General features: G+C 34.5%; 1 protein-coding gene across 2 annotated transcripts in view; it reads right to left on the bottom strand.

The window, feature by feature from the left end:
* Window positions 1–22895, bottom strand: part of ABL1 (ABL proto-oncogene 1, non-receptor tyrosine kinase) — a 190834-nt gene that overhangs the window by 43482 nt on the left and 124457 nt on the right. The window contains exons 1-2 of one of the 2 annotated variants that reach the window (XM_051980220.1): window positions 12500–12871; window positions 454–630 (exon numbers count right to left, since the gene is read on the bottom strand). In XM_051980220.1, coding sequence (XP_051836180.1) covers window positions 454–630; window positions 12500–12584 — 262 coding nt within the window. In that variant the 5' untranslated portion in view covers window positions 12585–12871. Of the gene's footprint in view, window positions 1–453; window positions 631–12499; window positions 12872–22895 lie in introns of those variants that run through there. The other variant, XM_051980219.1, reaches the window with a different exon arrangement.

The raw sequence follows: 22895 nt of genomic DNA, 5'->3' as shown, positions 1-22895 counted from the left end.
TACTATGATGATTTCTTTAGTTTCCAAAATATATATCTTATTTCACTTGTGCAAAATCTACTCTTAGGTACATATGTGCATATATTTATAGAAACATGTATAGAAACATGACTAATATGGTCCATTTCTAATATTACCCATTTATTCAAAATGTTTTTATCATAGATATGGAGAAAACATTGGAATACAGACATAAAAAAACTCTATAGCTAGACCAGTTTTACTTTGTGTATTATAAAAGAAACTTCACTTTGCATATTAACAGTTGTATTTTTTAAGCATTAATGTGGCATGAATTTTTTAAAGAAGGCTTTTACTAAAATGATTTCCTTTATTTTTTTCCCTAATAGTTTCTACTATTCCAAACTTTAAATCTATTATTTAAATTTAAAAGCTGAAATTTCTCTGAATTTTGTCTCTTAAAATCACATTTAGCAACTCACGTTCTCTTACCTTTAGTTATACTTAGAGTGTTATCCCCACTGGCCACAAAATCATACAGTGCAACAAAAAGGTTAGGGTCATTTTCACTGGGACCAGCAAGAAGGTTTTCTTTGGAGTTCCAACGAGCTGCTTCACTCAGACCTTGTGGCTCAAAATCGGATGCAGTTACTGGCCTCTGAAGAGCTTCTGAAAGAGAAAAGGGGAGGAGGTGGGGAAGGAAAGAAAAAGAGAGGAAAGAAAAGATGAGAAGCAGAAAAATTGGAAAATAGAGGGAAAACAAAGCTAGTGTTACCCTCAGGTGTGAAAATAAAAATCATTTACTTTTCCAACACATTTGAGTTCAAATAAGATCTCCTCTCTCAACATCTGTGTTCCTTATGCATTTGGAGTAAGATGGTAAAAAAAAAAAAAAAATCCCTTAATTTATTTTTATAGTAAAATACTAAGTACTTTCATTCCTAGATGCTTTGGTGAAACTATTTAGATTCTATTTCTGAAATAGTTTATTTTCAAATTCACAATTTCAAAATTAATTAGTTCAAAATCCAAATAATCGATCCTCATAAGCCTCTGCTATCACTTACATAGAGTGAGGCCATCTGTCTGAGAAAGATATCCTGCTTATACTCCAAGATGCTTCCAAAGAAACATCAGCATAGCTCCCTGTAATATATATTGATCATTTCCTCTCCATTGACATTTGCAATCTTTTGATTGCTCTATGAGAAGTTTTTATAAATTCAAACCAACACCAACAAAATCTGAAATGTACATCTGAATCTAAAGAAGCAGAAGGAATCCTGCCAGAATCAAGGACAAAAGGCAGTGTGACACCATGAACAGAGAACTTCTTGATTCTGGAGTTAGAGAGTTTCAGTTCAAATTTCCCCTCTGATACTCATTATTGGTATATCCCACAGGCAAATCTCTTTCCTGCTCAGGGCTTTAGTCTTATCATCTGCAAAATGATGGCTTCTGAGTGCTTTCAGCTCTAGCGCTATACATTTCTAGGATCCTATACAGAAACAAAATATTTCTTTTGTCATAAAAAAGAAACCATATTCAAATTTTTCGTTTCTTTGCACCAAAATATCACCTGCTGAGGAATAATTCTAATTTTTATATTTTATTCTACAGACTGCTGGATATGCTCAACTCTGACCCAAGCTTATTTCAGAATAGGACTAAACCTTCACACCCATTACTCTGAAACAAGTTGGGACTCTTTAGAATGCAAAGGAACAGAGATGGGGGTGGGGACATGGGAAGGGAAGTCTTAGTTTTGGATTCTGGACTCTTCTATTAAGCGAATCTTCAAAGATGGCTTTTTTTTTTTTTAAGAATAAAAAAATTCTCAGTTTATATTCTCCCCAGATTTTGTCATCTCACTTTATAAATCATGAAGATGAGAAGTTGAAAAGAAACATTTTCTAAATTACAGAATAGTCCCAATGACTATGAAGTAATTGTTCCTTTAATATATGTTATAGGATTTGAAATATTAAATACAAAGTTAACTAAGTAATATTTATATTAAAAGATAAATGTTAGCCAAAATTAGATATTTATATTAGAGAAAATATAAGCAATGAAATAGAAAAGTTTGCTCCTGAAGTTGATAAAAAGATAAACATACACAAAGTCTCATTTCCTATTTTAAGAAACACAAACATCACTATTGCAGAATTGCAGAACATTTACAGTCAGGTAGACCTGGGTTCAAAACATGTGTTCTCTGGGTGATCCTAGGAAAGATCCCAGACCTCAGACCCCTCCTTTGTAGAATATGGTGATGAATTAAATGACTCTCAAATCCTTTCCAGATCTAAATTTATGATCCTGGCACCCCCATAGCATCGTGGGTGGAACATACATATAGATTCAGTCTAGGAAGACTTGTGTATTCTATTGAAATCAAACTAAAACCCTGACAGGAGAAATGGCTTTTGTTTATATTTTTGTTTTCCTCAAATGATACTAGTAACCTCTTTACACAACACTGAAGGTGTCTGGATTTTATAAAAGAAATTCCATAAGGGGGGAGGGGCAGATAAGGAAATGATTGAAAAACACCTGGAGTCAGCAAAATGTAAATGATAGCCAGAGAACAGCTGACACTTCAAAGTGCTGAAGAGAGAAGTGCTCTGAGGGGCTACCCCCAAAATGGAGAGAGATGCTGAGAATTTTAGGCAATAGGATATGGCATTTCATAGGAAGGAAAGAGCCTCCCACTGCTTTCTGATTCAACAGGAAAACAGGAAATCCAAGGCAGTCCCCCAATTTTCCTTCTCAGATTCTTCCTTAATCCACAAATTAATGACTGAAACCTAGTGGGAAAGCTTTTGACTGCCTTTGAATCAGAATACTGGAATAGAGCCATAATCCAACACAAGAATCCTCCATTTAATTCCCAGTCCAGACTGATGTCAAAACTGACTCACAATGTACAAACGCCAAGTTTCTTGCTTCATTTCATAACAAACTCCATTGTGAAAGCTTAAAAATGATCACCACTTACAAAATAAAAGTTAAACAAAATATACAGAAACCTTGTTGCTTGCTTATTAATACTAATATGTTAGTATAGCTGGTAAGTTACTATACCACAAAAAAAAGTCTTTAAATGTTCATTATTACCCTTGTACATTTGAGAAAACAGCAGAAACAGAAAAAAATTTTCTCTTTTCTTCTTCTACTAGATGTTGAAATATTGTGGAAGTCCCTAAGAACAAAAAGGGTAGCTAGGTAGGACAGTGCTTATAGTACCAGTCCTGGAGTCATGAAGATTCATCTGCTCAAGTTCAAATCTGGCCTCAGACACTTACTAGCAGTGTGACCCTAGACAAATCACTTAACCTTGTTTGCCTTAGTTTCCTCATCTGTACAATGAGCTGGAGAAGAAAATGGCAAAGCACTTCTGAATCATTGTCAAAAAAATCCCAAATTGGGTCACAGAGTCAGAAGTAACTAAAAGGAGTGAACAACACATTTATTAATGATTTCTAGTTAATAAATAGTTTGCAGTCTCCTTGAACCCCATATTTTCATGTACATCATTATCATATTTTTCAAGGAGCCTGACTTTGAGGGCAGAACAGCAAAGTGGATAGACAGCCTAAATGAATCAGAAAAACCTGGGTTCAAGTTCTGCCTCTGGCATACAATGGGCCTCTCAGTGGCACCAGACAACCCTTTAAGCCTTTAAAATGCAAAGACACCAGCTACAAGAAAAGAAATTTCTCATCTGTGTTCCTCTGAGAAGTTGCAGGTTTTAAAAAAAGTTAGATTTCTCTAATCACATTTAAAATTATTTTCAAATTTTCATTCTTGCAGTATAATGGCTTTCATCTGCCAACAAAACTATAAACCTGAATCATCAAAGACACACAAACTATATCTGTGACAAAATAGTCCCAAAGCCCTCTAATAGTTCAATGAATCCAACTGTACTTCTTCTTGCTATTCGTAAGTATCCCATCAATTGACTATTTCTGGAGGTGGACAATCTGAGTCCCATTCTAAAAGAACATGTTGGTTGGGTTTGGAGTTTTTTTTTCTTTTTAAAAGCAATCCTCCCATACGACATAATAAATGCTTCTCTAAGGTTGTTTTGTGAGTCAGTCAGTGATCAGAGATGTTTATAAAAAGTTCTCAGAAGAATACTTTTGGTCTAGACTTCCAAGACTTGCTATTTAAGCAAATACTAAAGAACAACAAGGGAAGTAACCTTCTTATAAACATCAATGGCTAGCTACTTCACAATCCCAGGAGGGAGAAAAGTCCTCTAACTGCAGGAAAAATATCCTAGAAAAGCTCCAAATTTTCTACTGGCACTTTATGCAAAGTCAGTTTCTGCTAAATAATGGGACTTGTCAGCTGTACTTCGTACCTATTCTCATGTTATCCATCTGATTACTCCTTGCAACATTTCAGCATGGGAGTAAGGAAGATACAAGCACTGAATGAATAAGGTCACATTCCCTTTAGTTTTGCTCACATTCAGTTATTTAAACACCACTTTGCCCTTGTTAGTTCCTCATGGGCAGCTCACTGTTTTCCTTCACTTCATCAAATATCTGTATTTTAAAATCTATAAAACAGATCCTTCCAAAAGGAAGAAGGTTTTGTGTTTTATTTAATACTCTGTTCCAGTCGGTGAGATCATGCTTAGACTATTCTCAAATCAGTTTATAAGTATCTGTATAAATTTTTATAATATGAGCTTAGAGTAAAAACAGCATTTTCCATCATTTGAATTTATTTAGCCAATCTCTTTATGCCTGGACCATATGAAGAGATCATTTATGTACATTCTGTCCAGTCAATTAATTTTACATTTTTTAAAACGGCAAACATATCTAAAGTGTCTCAAACTAAATACTCCTAACTAAACCTAGTCATATCCTTAACTACTCTTTTAAAACTATTACTTGGCTGATTCCTTCCTAAACATATAAGGCATTTTGCTGAGTGTTAGAAGGAAAGGAAAAAAGATGGTATAATTCCAGTTCTGGAGCCTGAAATCTAGATATTAGGAAGATAAGATTAGTATAAAAAAACTAAATAACAATACAACAGTAACAAGGAAGTCACAAGGTAGGACATGAGTGGTATAGCCATAAAAAGTTAAAAGGGAGAAGGGAAGAAGGAAGTACACTGAGAACTGAGAAGACTTCATGAAGGATTTAAGAACTTGAGCTTGAAAAACAAATTTCACTTTTTTTTTTTTTTCGGATAGAGAAAAGGATTCTAAGATTGGTTCAAACAGCACTTAGCAATCTAAAATAGTCAGAAGTATTTAGAACAATAATATCTAACCTTGATTTTTTGGGGTGAGAATGGGAAATTAGGAAAGAGAAAATAAGCCATATTGAATATGAAAACCTACAGAACGTTTAAGAGATATAGTTTGTTTTTCTCTAATACATGTAATAATTACACCTGGCTGAAAAATACTTTATGAGGCAGAGGGTTTGACAAATCTGCTTCGATGTAAAAGATTTAATTATTTCAAATTAGCCTCTTCTTTTTTGGTATATAAACCAATACTTGTTAAAACCTTTAAATTTCTCCTTCCTTAAGCAGATTAACTTAACCCAGGAGTTTTGTTTACTGTATTTATTAATTAAATTAAACTTTTTGGCTTACATATCATCCTAGTTCCATGGAAAAAATAAATCTGTATTATTAGAGATGGAGATGATAATGTACTATGTTTATTCAGGAGCAATTAGTATACTTAATCAAGATAACACAATGCCATGTATTAGAAAGAGCATCAAACCAGGTCATCATGTCTCTCTACTCTGCTACTTATTAGCTCTATGACTTTAGGTGAGTCACTCAATGAAATTCAAGTTTCCTCATCTGCTAAACAGAGATAATAATCCTTGCCTAATTCCATTGTGAAGATGAAATAAAACAACATAAGAAAAGTGATATACAATTATAACATAATCTTTAAAAATCATTTCTAAAACTAGCCAAGCTACCCATCCACCACAGCATAAAACTCACTAGTAAAGCAGTCAATAATTACTAGGAGCTATAAACAAAAACAAAAGACAGAACGGTACGTCACCAAATATCTACTGAATATGTGAAGGGAACTCTAAAGTTATCTTTGGTACCACAATAAAACACTTAAAAATGAGACTTGTAAAAGAAAAATAAATTTTCACTTGTTTCAAAAAGATTATGCAGTTATTCAAAAAATTCCCAATATTTTACCATAAAACTAAAACTAAACCACACTATGTAAACCCATTCTAATATGCTTTTAAGTTAGGTACTTATATATAAACATCAGAAAAAGCAGTGGATATGAAGACAGAGTTGAAATCCTGGCTCTGCCATTTAATATCTGTGTGATCCTCACCAAGTGATGTAACCTCTCCTAACCTCAGTTCTTCATCTGTAATGTGAAGAAAGGAGATTAAATGACATTTTGGGTTCATCCATTCCAGCTGTGATCTTTAGCTGCTCTATGGAGGACATAATGCAGGATGTGAGAAAAGACCCTTAAAACATGACTATTTTATTGAGATGACCCAATTAGAGCTTGAGCTGGAGTCAAGTTGAAATAGTCCTTATCTAGCCACCAGTTTGTAAATTCTGGCTGTTATTTCATGAAATATATGAAAATATTTTCATTCTGCCATAAACCATTTGCAAAGGATTAAAGTCAGTTCTCCCTTATGTTAGCCATATGATAGTTTGAAAGCATGTATTACATATTTCCTGCTCTTTCAATGTGGACTGTAGTCATTTGGGATTTTATACACTGGGGTACCAAAGTCAGTGATTACCTTGTTTTCAATTTCTAGTGTGTGCTGTTACTTATTAATACTCAGTTAGACTCATTTGCCTAATTCAACTAAATTTCCATAGTAGTAAGCATTTCAGACACTGTAACTTGTCAATTGGGGCAGCAGAGTAGCTTAGTGACTAGAGTACTAGGCCTGTAACCAGGAATATTCAAGTTCAAATCTGACCTCTGACCTTTACTAACCATGTGATCCTGGGTGAGTCACTTAACCTCTAGTTGCCTTAATCTGCTAGAAAAGGAAATGACAAAACCACTCCGCTCTCTTTGTCAAGAAAACTCCATGGTTTTGGTATGGTCCACAGGGTGATCAAGAGTCTGACACAAATGAACAACTTGTCAAATTGACAACTTGTCAATACATGGTTTTGCTTTAAAATAAAACTACAACAACAAAAAACCAGAAACTGCAACTTCAACCATGTGAAGTTCCTACCTCAGGAGACAGGAAACAGTGAGAATGAGTAACTGTTCTTCAGCCTCTACTCTTAGGGGGTTACCTGAGATACTGGTTAAGTAACTTGTTCAGGTTCACACAGTCAGTCTGTTACAGGTGAAACCTGAACCAGGTCTTCTGGATTCTCTATTTATATTAGGCAAAACTGTCTCAAAATCCACTTTGAAATACAATTATAAAATGCCATGATGCTCAATATAAGTTTTGTTTCTTAGATTTTGGCCTTGACTCTGGTGAGGACCCAGTCTTTTAAGTAATGGGACAACCATAAATGCAATACAATGATAAAGGGAAAAGAAAATCCATGATTTCTGGTTATATAGAAGATTGTTAGCCCCCATCTGACTTGTGGACTAAGATCTGCACTTAGATTGAAACCACACAACTTTCCTTTATCACAATCCTAAAAAGAAAAGCCAACAGGCAGTAACTATGGTTTTAGTGGCTTCATTTTAAAGAGCAGACCATCACAGAGCCTGAACATAAACACCAGCTAAGGCATATTAAAAGGCAAAGAACCAGACCAGAGGTCAGAAGAGAGGGAGGGAAGAAAGACTCTCTCTCTCTCACATAGAGAACAACAAAAATATTTTACTTTTTGAGTTGAGAAAATAAAATTTTAAAGTAATTTGAATAACAGTAACAACTCAGAAAAGACTCATTCTTCTCTAGTCCAAAAAAATAGACCTTAAGCTCTTCAGTCTGTTATTCCTAAAGGTTTAGGATTAAAAATGCAATTTATTAATTCAAGGACACTCAATTTATTGTTTAACTCAGGGATTGAAATTTTTTCCCCCCTTCTGCTTATTCCAATTTTAAAGGCTGCATTTTCCACATTGGAGTGCTTTAATTTCATACTAGGAAAGCAGTTTGTTTGAATTACCCTTTCAAATGTTTGAGGTTTGTGGAAGTGTCTTAAGTAAGGAAGAAGGGAGTATCTAAAATGTGAAATGTAGACCGATGTGATATTTTTCCCATCCCCAACTAAAATATTTACCATGGGGAAAAGTGAGGATCAGGAAAGGTAGGAAACTTTCCAGCTTAAAAGCAAGGACAGGAAGTGTTAATTATATACATCAAAACTAGTCTGAAATCATTTCTATTGAATGCCATATGAACAATTTAGCTCAATTCTGAGTAACTTGAAAAGTGAAAATTTTAATGTCAATACTGGCTAAATAAAAAGTTAAAAAAAAAAAAATCCTACTATATGTTTAAAAACCCGAGGAGCTACAATACTATATATCACCTTAAAATCTGTATAGCTTTATGGTTTTAAAAAACATTTTCACAAGCAATGTTTGATATCCTCAACAGCCTAATTTGGGAAACAGAACAGATAATATCAAGATTTGACAGATAAGGAAACTGAGACCCCCAAAGGGGAAATGATTTGTCCAAGATAACAGTGACAGTAAGTAAAGGAGAAGTGGGGGAACACAGCTTGCTCACTTCCAACTCAAGCACTCCTTCCACTCTCCTTAACGCTCCCAGGGAGATGGTGTGTTCTTGGGAAAAGAAATCCAAGTGTTCCAGGACCATGTGGGTGGAAGGAACAGTGAGAAGCATAAGGAAGCCTGGGTTTAGGTCCCAGTTTACCAACAAACTAGCTAGTCAAGAAACCTTGAGCATTTCCCCTTTGGGGACTATTTTCTCATCTAAAAAGTGATAGGACTAGGCTAAATGTTCTCTACAGATCTCCAACAGTTCTAAGAACCATTCGAGCTTTAATATTCTAAGACTTCATATCCTTGTGATGATGTCAAGAATTCCTAGCAAATAGCAGAGACTTAACAAATGTTTGTTGACTGACTGACAGATCAACAACTGGTTTTTTCACTAGCAAAATCAGGCAATTTCCCTAATTTTCTCTGATATTATATGGGAATTTCCTTTAATTAAAAAGACAACATAATTTAGAAAGAGATACTAAGCAGTGTTTAGCAAACAGTAAATACTTAGTAAGTTCTTGTTTTATTTTGAGAAATGTGATTATGCTGCTGCAATATGACAATAGCAGTTACTTGTAAAAAAAGTTGAGTTTAAAGTGGTGCTTTGTAAAAGTGTTTGCTATGTTCTCAGTTAGTTGAATTGCTATTAATTACTGATTTACATAATATAAATATATCACAATAGCCACTCAAGTTCATGTTCAACAAATTTAACAAATTTAAATGGTGAAAATTATTCAAAGTGTGAAAAGAAAAAATCTCTAAATTTCACTAGAAAAGTGGCCAGAACTTAACAAGGCTTAAATGACACAAAGATAAAACCAATCCTAGATGCCATGAAGTTGAGCAACACAAATCAATTGCTAAAGGTGGCATTTTTTGGCATCAGTCCATTTCTGAGGAAAAGTGATTGACAATAATAATAATAATAATAGCTCAAAAGAACATTTTTATTTTGGAAAAAATATTTTGTTTCGATAGGTGGTATTTGCTTTACCTGTCACAGAGAAGAAGTGAAAGATTTGATTATGCTCAACTTTATCAATCAGTAAACTTAAAAATACTTCTGGGCCAAGCAGAGAATAAAAAGTTCAACCAATACTTGTTCACTGTTTGAACATGCATGAAAACATATTCACTGTAAGAATAATTATATGACTGACTGGTGAAAATGCAAAGGTAAAATACTTACTTAGCTGTTGGCAACTGTTTTTTCAAAGTAACTAATGACCTTAACATTTCTTAACTTATTATCACTGAAATTTAAAGTCTCAAATCAACTACAAAGACATGAGTTCCAGTTCCCTATCTAAACACAGTACTAAAATATGAGTATCTCTTGAGAATCAATTTTTAGATACCTGAATTACAGATGAAGCAAATGTTGAGGTCTAGAGTTGGGGTACCTAAATGAGATTAGGGTTTAATTAAGGTCTAGTGGCAGGTTTGGGGTACAGGGAGTCAAGCAAAACTCCCCTGCAACCCCCTAGGATTCGGCGCAAATGGGATCTAGTAGCGCGTGAGTTCCCAATAAAAGCATTTATTGGTCCGGAGAGCTAGATTGATAAAAGAGGTTTATTATTAGGTGAAGATAGAGATAAGGAGGGCACTGGACAAAGGGTCCTCACATGGCAGCCATGTTTGGAATCTCTGCAAAGAGGGGGTCCCAGTGTCTCCCTTTTATAATGGGAGATTTAGCTCAAGGGGCTTTTAGGTGTAACCCCAAAGTTGACTGAGATCCGGGTGGGGCTGGGACAGGTCCGGATCTTCTATTGGAATTCAAAGGCACCAGGATTTGTGAGTTAAAGGCAATTTACATTATTAATTAGGAGAGGATGGGAATCTAGAAAGGAATCTTTCCCACATCACAAACTTAATATTTACTTAGGTCTAAAGCAATATGTCACCCATAAGATGTTTTGTGTTTTTTTTTTTTTTTTTGAGAGAATGTTTTTCTTTTCTTTTTTCTTTTTTAAATTATGGTACTTATTGAATATCAGTAAGATATTTTCAAATTCCAAAGTTTCTATAAATGAGAATTTCTATGATACTAAAATTTCCAAATCAGGAAATCTGGACAGCATTGTTTAATTATTATACAGAGAAATTTTCAAGTTATACAGAAGATGAGTGTCAGAAGACTTCAGTTTTACTTCATTTCCATTTATAAGTTCATTGATAAATAAATGAACTTCTGGCTCATCTATGAAAATTTTTTTTTGATGAAATAATACTGTCTCAAAAGATTATTGAGTAAATAAGAATGAGTAAAAAAGTTTCCTGCTATTTGGAATACAAATACGATTTTAATTCTAAGCTTCATCTAACTTTATTGAGAATAACCATAATCACTCAGAACAAACTCTTAGACCCAAATAGATCATCATCTTAAAATGCTGTGATTTTTCTATTTGTCTGATCTGCAAACTCCTTCTTATAATATAGCATGCTTACAAAAACATCAACCTAATAAATGAAACAGCTATGCTCATCTTTTATTTTTTTTTAAATAAAAATAAACATTTTTCACCTATTTCATCAGTATTTAGAATCTGAAACAATATACCTAGACTCCATAGAATAGACCTCCGGAAGGCAAGCATTAAGAAAAAAAAAAAAAAACTAGGTCTAGCAAATAAATGAAGCCTTAATTTTCATCAGAAATTTAATACAAATACATCTAAAAATTAGAAAACTTCATAGGCTCTAACAAAATTCCACTTTTACAAAAAGCTGTTTTCTTTGCTACTTAATTCTGTTTTAATCAATAATCATTTATTAAACAATATATTCTGGACATTGTAATATTCTTTGGAGATACAAAGATGAAAAATTCCACCTCCACAGATCATTAACACTCAACAAAATTAAAATCCTAAGATTACGTCTAAGAGCTGAAAGACACCTCAAATAAATACATTCTCTATCCAAACTCCTGACTTAATGGATGATACAGTATTGTTATTTCCAAAATCCTGTGATAATGAAATGATTACTAACGGTCATAATATGGTCATCAAGTTTCACACAAATGTTAACACCATACTAGCTAATATTTACTATGGCTTTTTAAAGCTAAAAGACAAAAAAGAAAGTGAAAAGAAGTGAGCAAGGGATAATTGGGGAAGGAGGGGAGAAACAAAGGTGAGAGAAAGACAAAAGTGAAATGTTCCTGCTACTAGGCCTTGTTATTGAAAGAAATATGAACAAATATTTTCCCCCAAGTACTTTGACTCATTTAGAATTCCTTTCTAGCATAAGAAAGTTATTCTTCCAACCAAATTCACAGCCTGTAGATAAGATTAGGATGAGGTTTTCCTCATCTACTCTTGAATGATCAGAAAGAGCACTTCAAATTCTGCAACCATAAATGGTATAGCCATGTCTTCCTGGTAGAGGAAGCTTAATGCAAATCACATGTTTTCACAAACATGGATTCACACTTTTAACAGGCAATTCTCTATGAATAGTTAAAATCACTCAAGTTTGGCAATTTGACAAGTCGATTATCATGTATACGTTAGCAAAACTTTCTTTCGAAATTTAAAAATCTTTGCCAGAAACTCCTCTAAAACAGCTATCACATCACAAATTACAATTCTTATTTAACTGAAACGATTATAGGAACTAAAATCCCTTCTTACTTTATATCCTGAGAGGCTATATCCACACAATGAAGTTGCTCTTCTCACAAAGCATGGACTGCCTAGGGAGAGGCCTAAGCAAACGGATTCCAGACTTCAGGAATCCAGCCCCCAAGGCCTTCAGGACCTGAGCCTGTCTTTTGAACACAATTAAAAGCTGTTAGAGCCTTGAACTTACCTTCCAAATAACAGCTGGAGGAAGAGGAAAGTCCCTTCTTTGACTTGCAACCCACCAACTTCAAACAGATCTCCAACATTTTCATTTGTTAGAGAGCGTCCTTGGTATGTGTTTTTCCTCCCTCCCCTCCCTGTCCTTTTTCTTGGACTAGTCTCTCACATAAAAATCCTTTTGAGAAGGCTAAACAATCCAGCACTCTTCCTCCATTGTGCCCATGTTGCCTGTAATTTAAGTGGAACAGCTTCTTGTTCCTTTGCGGTCCCTCTTTTGGCGGGAGGAAAAAAAAAAAACACTCTAACAAAGTTAAGGCAGTTATTCCTTATGGCAGCTCCCAAACTGCCATCCGCCCCTCATTCTCAAGCCGTTGAGCACTCAGTAAAGCCAGAAAGAAGTGCTGGGTTAAACTGCCAACAAAGGGCCCCCTTCAGGCTGGGGCTGTCTGACTTCATGACATCAGGCAGGCTAGCAACGCCCACAGAAGCTCAAGTGGATGGATTCTTAACTCCTTCATTACCTAACACATAGGGAAAGTCAGAAAACCACCAGACTTTGCTTAGCTTTCCAGCTGTCCTCCAACTTCTCAAAATTTGCTGCCCAGTGTTATTTTTCCCATGGTGAAATATTCAGTTGTAATTAGAGACAAACTTCTAAGACAAAATGAAGCAATCAAAATTGTCTTAGTACCTTAAGAAGACCACACTCCAAAACCAACAATTCTAAAAAAATCAAACCTAGATTTTCTAACCATATGCTTGCCCTAAAACTTGATATGTTGTGCTTGCTTTTGTGAGAAATATGCTGAATGACTTCAGGCCAGTAAGTAATACCAATATTTATAATTTAGTCCAAATTCTTCATTTTATAAAGAACTTGAGGGCCAAAAAGATCACACAGGTAAGTACTATCTTAGCCAGGATTTTAACTCAAGCATTCTGATTTCAAATCCCAAATTCCTTCCACTAATCCAGTGCCTCTCGTTTGCCTCATCTCTGATGTAACAGATTTCTAGCATATGTTAGAATATTTCCCTTTTATGAAAACTTAAAGCTAAAATGGCAATCTGTTAACTTAAAAATGAAAACCAATTCTTTAGTTTAAAAATACTGATCATAGCATTCTCATTAATGCAGTAATTCATGCTGTGGAGTGTCTGCTTTCTCAATAAATCTGAAACACTTTACTTCTTAAATTGTCTTCATGTCATCTTGAGGTTTCTCCAAATCTCTGGCTTGGGAATGCTGCTGCATAAGAAAGAATTCCACTCAAAATCTTATGCCAAGATACATCCTATGTCTCAAGAATGCTGTTGAATAATGTAGAAATTCCAGTGGAATTACCTCTACTAGTGCCATCAACAAAAGCTAATTCAATGAATATCAGAGGAATGAATAAACATGTTTATTCTATTTATGCTTATTTTATTAAAGGAACAATGCTTTAATACTTTACATCTAGGCACTAAATTATTTTATTCTTCTCATACCTACGATAGGTTTATATACTATTCAAAACAGTAATAAGACACATGAGAAGGAATCTGCCATCATATGATGTCAGATTTTTGAGTACTTTTATCACATTTTGGATTTTTGTATGGTCAAATGGATAAAAATTTGCCCCAATATTACTGCTACTATCAACACAACCATCAGCATCAAATAATAAATAATGTAATTTCTATTCTGCAGAATAAAATTTAAAAATAATTACACACATAAACAACCACCTAGGAAGGGATATAGTTATATATCCCCATTTTACAGATGCACTGAGTTTTATTTATTTGTCTGATTAATTCATCTGAAACTGAGGTTCAGAAAGATTAATGACTTGTTTAAGATCACACAGCTACACAAGTGGGAGTCAAGACTTAAGCCCAAATCTCACAATTCCATTTATAGTGGCCTTGTCACAACAATAAGCTGCCTCCTCATTCTAACTCTTTGGGGAATTTTTGTGTTAAAAGATAATGCTGTGATCATTATAGAAATATAGAAGAAATGCACATGTTTAACACATACTGGATTACTTGCCGTTTAAGGGAGGGGGATGGGGAAAGACAGGGAAAAAATTTGGAACACAAGATTTTTCAAGGGTGAATGTTGAAAATTATCTATGCATATGTTTTGAAAATAAAAAGCTTTCATAAAAAACTAAAAAAAGATAATGTACAGCAGTAGTATACATGCAAAAAAAATTTGCGATTATAAAGAGTATAGATAGAAATATTAACATTAACAACAGCAAAATTCTTGATAGACTTCAAATTTCCTTTTCTCTAATAATATATTTTTCTTTCTAAATGCCATTCACTATATATCAGAACAAAAAGCTCATCATACCCTTCTCTTTTGGTAAATTCCATTAATTACTCTGGTTAGATACCAGGGATGAGGAAAGGGGGTAGCTTTTCAACAGCTACCAGGGTCAAGAAAAATTGACAGCAGCACTAGTCTCATGAAGCAAAGTAATGCTTGCTGCTGAGTGCATTTTTTAGCCTATCTTGTAATGACTCAAACTTGGATAAATCTTCAGGGCATCGTGTATATTAAGTAACAAGATCTTCAGTTATGCCTGCCAAAAAAAGCACACAAGAATTCAAGATTGGACTGGATATGGTTTGGAGGGTTAACACTAGTGTATATCATGTAACCTATTATTACATACCATTTTAGATTTAAAGTGCTATATCTCAAATCATAGGGCTAATGCTGATAGTGCTCATTAATGGCATTCATTACAATATTAATGCATATCTTTGAAGATACAAAAAATGGACCTAAATGTTCTGCTGACATATTACATATTACACTTGCAGATATGGGCAGATAGTATAGTGCAGACGTGTCAAACTCAAATAGAAATTGGAGCCACTAAACTATTTAAGGATTCCAGCATGTGGTATATGCTGCCTGAGAAAACCACATATTAACATCATCTATGTTATTCTGAATTTTTATTTATTTTGTTAAAGATTTCACAATAATATTTTAATTTGATTTGGGGCCTTTATAACTTGCCATTTGGCATTGGCTCATGAACCCTGTATATGACACCCCTCAGGGAAGCAGAGAAAGTGCTAGACTTAGAATCCAAAACAACTGAGTTTGAATCTTGCCTCAGATACTTCCTGGCTGTATAGCTGGCAATTCACTTTATCTCTTTCAAGGCTCTAGTTTCCTCATCTGAAAAATGGGGACAAAAAATAGTACCTCCCTTCCAGGGTTGGTTTAAGGATCAACTGATATAAAATATGTAAAATGCTCTGTAAACCTTAAATCACTAAATGGATGCTAGCTATTATTTCTAGTAACAAAAAATAACTTAAATTACTAAAATCCAGTCTTCAATGCCTAATATGAAAAGCTATAGTCAATATTCTATTATTCAAACGAATACTTATGTATCTTTATGCTCGGATCTTTTCAGGTTAAGTCATAAAACTATCAACTGCCTTTCTTTGTATTCCCTAGCACTTAGCACACATCAGGGCACAAAATACATGTTTGTTGCTTATCTGATTAATTAGTCTGAAAAATCATTCAATGTACTGTCAAGAAATATTCAAACTCTTCACATACTTCCCACTACCAAATCAAGCCAACACATTCCACTCCAGGTCTAACTATTTTGATCTTCTGCAGGTCATCTACAAATCACTGATGAACTGAAGGCAAACAGCTACCTCTAATCTCTTCCTAAGTATGAAGGCACATCTAAAAAGGATTTCTTTCAAATAAAGCCAGACAAAATTGTCATGGACCATCATGAATATCCTGCTGATGTTATGCTGTATCTAGTTTGGAAGCTACATTTTCTTTAAAAGTAAATTTTATTAAATCTTTTGTTTTTATACATTAATAATATCTTGATACCATAACATATGGAGAAGCCACTTTTAAAAATAAATTTTTATTTATATCATTTCTTTTTATATAGCATTTTTTGGCTATATATTCCCAAACCCTCTCTCAAAGAGTCATTGCTTATAATAAATAATTTTTTAAAAGGAAGAAAAAAAGTTTGACAAAACAAACCAACATATTTAAAAATCTGATTTTTTTTAATGCTGAATTCCACCTCCTCAACTCAACCTACTATTCCAACCCATCCCCCTCTAGCTCCATACATTTCTGCAAAGGAAGTGGGCAGAAATGTTATCTTTCTTCTTTAGAGCCAAATTGGGTCATTACAATTTTATTATATTCAGTTTGAATTGCTTTGTTTTTTCAATTTACTATCTATTCTCTCACAAGAACAGATAGACAGACAGACAGACAGACACATCTATCTTTCCTGGTTCTACTTACTTCTCTTTGCCTTCATTCATAAGTCTTCCCATATTCTGCATTGACTAGGTTCATAGTTTCTTACTACAAAGTGATATTCCATAATATTCATGTATCACAATTGGTTTAACAATTCCCCAATAGGTCATCTACTTTTTCTAGTTCTTTGTAACCACAAAGAACACTGTTATTTAAAAAAACAAAAAATAAACCTTTGGTGTTTGCAGGATTTTCCCCTTTTTGCCACTGATTTCTTTGGAGTAGATGCCTAACAGTCTCTCAGTCAAAGCTTACGAACACTGCAACCATTTTCTTTTTTTACACAATTATAAACTGCTTTCCATACAATTGTGTAAATTCACTTTCACCAGTAATGCACTAGAATTGTTTGTATTTCTATGATTCCACAACAAAGACTATCCATTTTTTTTATATCCTTGACAATCTGATACATATTTGTTGAGATCTCAGGGTTGTTTTGGTTTCCGTTTTTTTAAAAAATTGTTAATAATTTCATAGATTCATAAGATCATGGATTTGGAGCTAGAAGAGACCTTAAAGTCCATGAAGTCCAACCCCTCATTTTACAAAAGCACAGAAACATTAAGTGATTTGCCCCTACTGATAATAGCATTCAAATTATCTGAGGTGGATTTTGAACTCAGGTTTCCCATTCTAGGTCCAGAATTTTCTCTACTAATCCATGCTGCTTCTTTAGCGTATTCTTTCATATAGTTGTTAATAGTTTACAATCATTTTGAGAACAATTTGTTCATATCCTTTGACCACTGACATAAAGGTAAAGGCTTTTTTTGTTCTTGCATTTTTCTGTTAAGTGTCTCTATATCTTGAATATCAGATGTCATCCCGTTTCTCCAAGTAGACTACTTTCCTTCTTTCCTAATTGAATTTTATTCATACAAAAGATTTTCAATGCCAGGTAATCAAACTATCTATTTTACAATAACTTCTATCACTTGTTTGATAGTTTATCCCCTAAAGACATGTATGAACTGACACAGTGTGAAGTGTGCAGAAGCAGAGAATAATGTAACCAGAACACTATTAAAAAAATAACTTTGAAAGACTTGAGAACTATGATGAGAGCAATGAGCAACCACAGTTCTAGAAGACTGCTAATGAGGCAGGCTACCCATCTAACAGAATAGTGATAGACCAACAATACAGAATTCTTATCAAAGCAGTTCTTATCAAATAAGGTGTTCATACTTTCGTAACTTATCTTTTCAACCTTATCAAATACCGGGTTACTGAATTCCATTATTTTAAATAATAACTTAAATAATAATAATAATAATAACTTAAATAATAACTTTAAATAATATATGGATAATTCAAAAGGAGCCCAGAGAAAGGCATCAAAATTAATGAAGAGTAGGAAAATAGGCTTTCAGAGAAAAGACTGGAAGAACTGAGACTACCGGATCTAGGGATAAGAAGATTTAGGAGAAACTTACAGATGTATACCACTCTAGATAACAGAGTCCTAATCTGAACTTAAAGCACAGAGGTCATCTATTCCAATATGGTTCAAAGAGAAATCCCATTTATAGCCTCCCCCAGTTTAATGAAGAATTATGCAGTGCAGTAGAAAAATCAATGGAAAAGGATCCAGGAGATATGGAAATGGAGATATGCAATATCTAGATGCATATCATGGCACAAGGGACACAAGGTACTCCTCTTCTTCCCCCACCTCTATCTCACTGCTCTCCTTTCCTTAAAATGCACTGTATTTTACATACACTTTGTATTTTATATATATTCTGCATGATTTTTACAGAGTAACCCAAAAGCATATGGTACAGAGTAAATAGAATGCCAAGATTGGAGTGAGGAAGACTTGAGTGTAAATTCAGTTTTAAACACTTACTAGCTACGTAAGCCTAGGCAATCACTTAATCCTGTTTTGTTTCAGTTTCCCCACCTGTAAAATGAGGGTAATATTAGAGCTTATTTCTCAGGGTTATTGGGAGGATCAAGTGAGATAATAATTGTGAAGTGCTTAGCATAGAATCTAGAACATTTTTTTTCAGTTGTATTTGACTTTTTGTGACCCTATTTGGGGTTTTCTTGGCAAATTCAATGAAGTAGCTTGCCATTTCCATCTTCAGCTCATTTTACAGATGAAGAACTGAAGCAAAGAAGGTTTAGTGACTGGCCCAGGGTCTCACAGATAATTCATGTCTGATATCAGATTTCAACTCAGGAAGATGAGTCTTCCTCACTCTAGGCATGGCACTCTATCCACTGTATCACCTACCTGCTCCTGGCACAACTATTATCTTTGTATAATATACATTTTACATCACTTAATATAAGCCCCTTTGGGTAGGAATTGTTTCATTTTTGTCTTTGTATCACCAGCATCTGGTACAGAGCCTGACACCTTAGTACTTAACTGATTTTTGTTGAATGATTCACTCATTCATCTGTAAAATGGGCACAATTATAATTGCACTACAAATCTCACAGGATTTTTTGAGTATCAACTGAGATAAGAATTGTTAGGGCTCTAAGTAACTACAGTATTATCTATACAAATTTAAGGGATAAGTATGTACAAGATATATAAAAATGATTAACAGAAAGAAAACACTGAAATTAAAAGGAATTGGGAAAGACTTCTTGTAGAAGATAGAATTTTGAAGGAAGGCAGGGAAGCCAGTAAGCAGAAATGAGGAAGAAGAATATTTCAGATATGAGGGACATTCAGACAAAATGAAGGCCGGTATCACTGAGCTGAAAAGCATGTGGCAGTAGAGTTGGAATGCTTGGTAGTTTAGTTTGAGAAAGGACTTCAGTGTTTGGTATTTTATCCTGCAGGGTGATCTTCAGGATCTTCCTAAGACATTTCAAATGGAAGTGATTCCATTTCCTGTGATGGTGCTGATACACACTGTCCAGGTTACACAGGCGTACAACCATGAAATCAGCACAACAGTTCTGCAGACCTTCAATTTGGGAATCACTCTAATGCTTCTCCTCTCCCATATCTTCCTTCTGAGCCTCCTAAACACTGAGCTAACTCTGGCAATGCATGTGTCAATCTCATTATCAATGTGGACACCCCTAGAAAGTGTACTGTCAAGGTAAAAAAGCTTGCCCACAGCATTCAAAACTTCTCCATTTACTGTAACTGATGGTTCCACTTATGCATGGTATAGTACTGGCTGATGGAGGATCTGTGTTTTCTTGGTGTTAATTGTTAGACCAAAATTAGTACAAGAAGGAGAGAACTGATCCATATTTTGTTACATTTATGCTTTGGAGACTGCATTGAGTACACGATTATCTGCAAACAAAAAATCATGCACCAACACTCCCTCCACTTTAATTTTGGGCTGTCACCTTTTCAAGTTAAAAAATTTACTATCAGGACAGTAGCTGACTGATTCCATATTTGTCCTCATTGAAGGCATTTGACAACATAGGTAAAAACATCATGGGAACAAAGAATGGGGAACAAAACAAACAAAAAGCATGGGAACAAGCACACGACCTTGTTCTACTCCATTGGTGATTAGGAAAACTCAAGAGCATAGTAAAGATTAAGGTTTTAGAAGACAAGAAGGGGTGGGAGGATACGACTATAAAGGTCTTTGAAAGCAAAGTAGAGGAGTTTACGTTTAATCCTGGAGGTAATAGGGAGTCAAATGACTTTACTGAACAAAGAGAGTGAAGTAGCTGGACCTGAGCTTTTGGCAGATGAATGGAAGATGGACTGGAGTGGGGAGAAACTTGTGATAGGCAGAACAACCAGCAGGTTATTGCAATGGTCCAGGCATGAACTGATGAAGGCCTGCACCAAAGTGGTGGCAGTATCAGAGAAAAGAATGACAACGGAAAGTTATCTTTCATATCGTTAACAAATATGTATGACTTAGATAGTCATTCAATACTTTTTTCCCAATATACCGTGGGTTGCATTTATGTGAATGTTACTATGTAACATTCATGGAACTTAGTCTTTTCAAGATGCTATCCAAAGATAATTCACTTTTGGTTCCATTTCACAAACCCAATGGCATACATCTATTATCTGTCTTTATTATTCTTTTATGAAGTGAGATCTGTTGGTCCCAAAACCAACTTCTGTAAAAATATTTTAACCTATTTATTACATGTTCTGAGAGCATCCTTTAATCCTTTTCTTCCTTTCTGATGAACTGTTACTCTATTATAGCCCTAAAGTAATGTAAAGTAATGAGCCCTGGGTTTCATTAAAATTTCATGGGTTTTTGCTCAGACATCTAGATCCAATGAGCCTTTTTTATTGTGCCAAAAATAAATGGTCAAGATTATTTTTTGATAAAGGTTAATTGTGCTAAATGTCTTCCTTCTATAAAAGCTTTTTTTCAGAATGTCAGTATCTCAACACAAAAAACCTTAGTTTTCTCCTAGAAAGTTTCATGCTTAATGTATTTTATCTGGAGAAGACCAAGGTATCTGTAACCATTTTCACTTATGGTTTAATTTGACCTTCAGATTTAAACTCAAAGCTTTTTAGTTTTGTTTTCCTTTGCTACACATTAAGAATTTTTTATTTATTGAGTCCAAATAATATTTTGATAATGTTTTTAAAAGTTTCTTTGAAATGCAGTAACTTTAATGTGCTTTTCAGAAATGTGTATAACTTGACATCAGTGAAATTACACGAGGTGACTAATATGCTATTTTCTAGAGATCCCTCTTTGACTTGAAAGCCATACTTAGTTTTATTCAGAAATCATAATGATGATGGATTTAAAGTTAGGCAGAATCTCACTGGATTTAAATGGTTTCCGTGGAAGATGACAGGATCACAGATTTACTCCATGAAGGGACCTCAATGGCTATTTATTCCAATAAGCTAATTTTACAGATAAAGAAATATCTGGCTGGTGAAGTAATCTGCCCAGGATCATACAGTTAGCAAGTGTCAGAGATAAGAACTGAACTCAGGTCCTTTGATGCCGAAGCTCTTTCTGTTGGAATCCTTACTAACTGCTAACTAATTAGAGTTGATCTAATCTTACAAGAAGATTTTGGCCAGAACCTGAAACAAGGTACTAAGAAGAACTAATTAATACAAGGCTTGTGTTCATACCTTTACTCATTGGAGTCCACAAGTATGCTAGCTTCACAAAGTACACTTTCTAACTTCAAGGGAGTCCACACCTCCCTTAAAGCTCTTTGGGCCAGAGAGCACTATGGGAGAAAACCCACAATCCCATTCTCTCAGAAGATTCACATATAAGGCGAGACAGCCATTCCAGAATACATTTTTTCCTCTTGGCTGGCTGGTCGCAGAAGAGAGTTCAGCTGGACTCGAGAGGAGCGACTCTGGTGCAGAGAACACTTTGACGGATTTCAGTGGAGCTACTCCAGAAGCCCTCTCTCCGCGGCAAGTTGGTGGCTGGGCTCCCCAGAAGGAGACAAGAGAGACATTCCATCTCTGTGTTGGTTGGAGGCTGAAGAAAGCAGAGGCAGAGGCTGAAGGACAGAACCTTTGGATTTGGAGATATTCGGAGGGCTCTAAGCCTCTAAGCCCTGTGCTTTGAGAAGAACAAGAACTCCAACATTTGAACTCATAGCACTTTCCATTGTACTATTCGGCTTCATTTTATATGAACTGTTCCTGATGTTGTGTTGGTGGCAATTTTAAAATCTACAACAATTTCCAATATGGATATTAAATACACTAATTCTTAGCTCTAGTTAATATATCTGTGGTATGTAACTAAGCCAGGAATGTGGAATTGAGTCAAAGCAGCAATTAATAAATGTTGTAATAATGTTGCAATGTAATAAAATGTCATCAATAAATAATGTAAATATTATGATGCCTTTCAGTAGCTTGTTCAATGATCACCAAATTATTAATAAGTTGTCCTTTATAAGTAACCCAGGGACTTTTTGGCACAGTCTTTCTCCTCTTCAGTCAATATATTGCTTTCTTATATTTACAGACTTTAAAAAAAGTTGTAAATGTTTTGTAAAAAGTATATAAACATGTACTTTCATCCATATTTGGAAGATCACTGGCATTCTCATCGTTTAGTATAGATATATGCTATCTTCAGTAAGGAAAAGATGAGATTAGC

This window comes from Antechinus flavipes, chromosome 2 (genome assembly GCF_016432865.1).
Source record: "Antechinus flavipes isolate AdamAnt ecotype Samford, QLD, Australia chromosome 2, AdamAnt_v2, whole genome shotgun sequence".
Lineage (NCBI taxonomy): Eukaryota > Metazoa > Chordata > Mammalia > Dasyuromorphia > Dasyuridae > Antechinus > Antechinus flavipes.
This window is presented reverse-complemented; position numbering and strand designations above follow the sequence as displayed.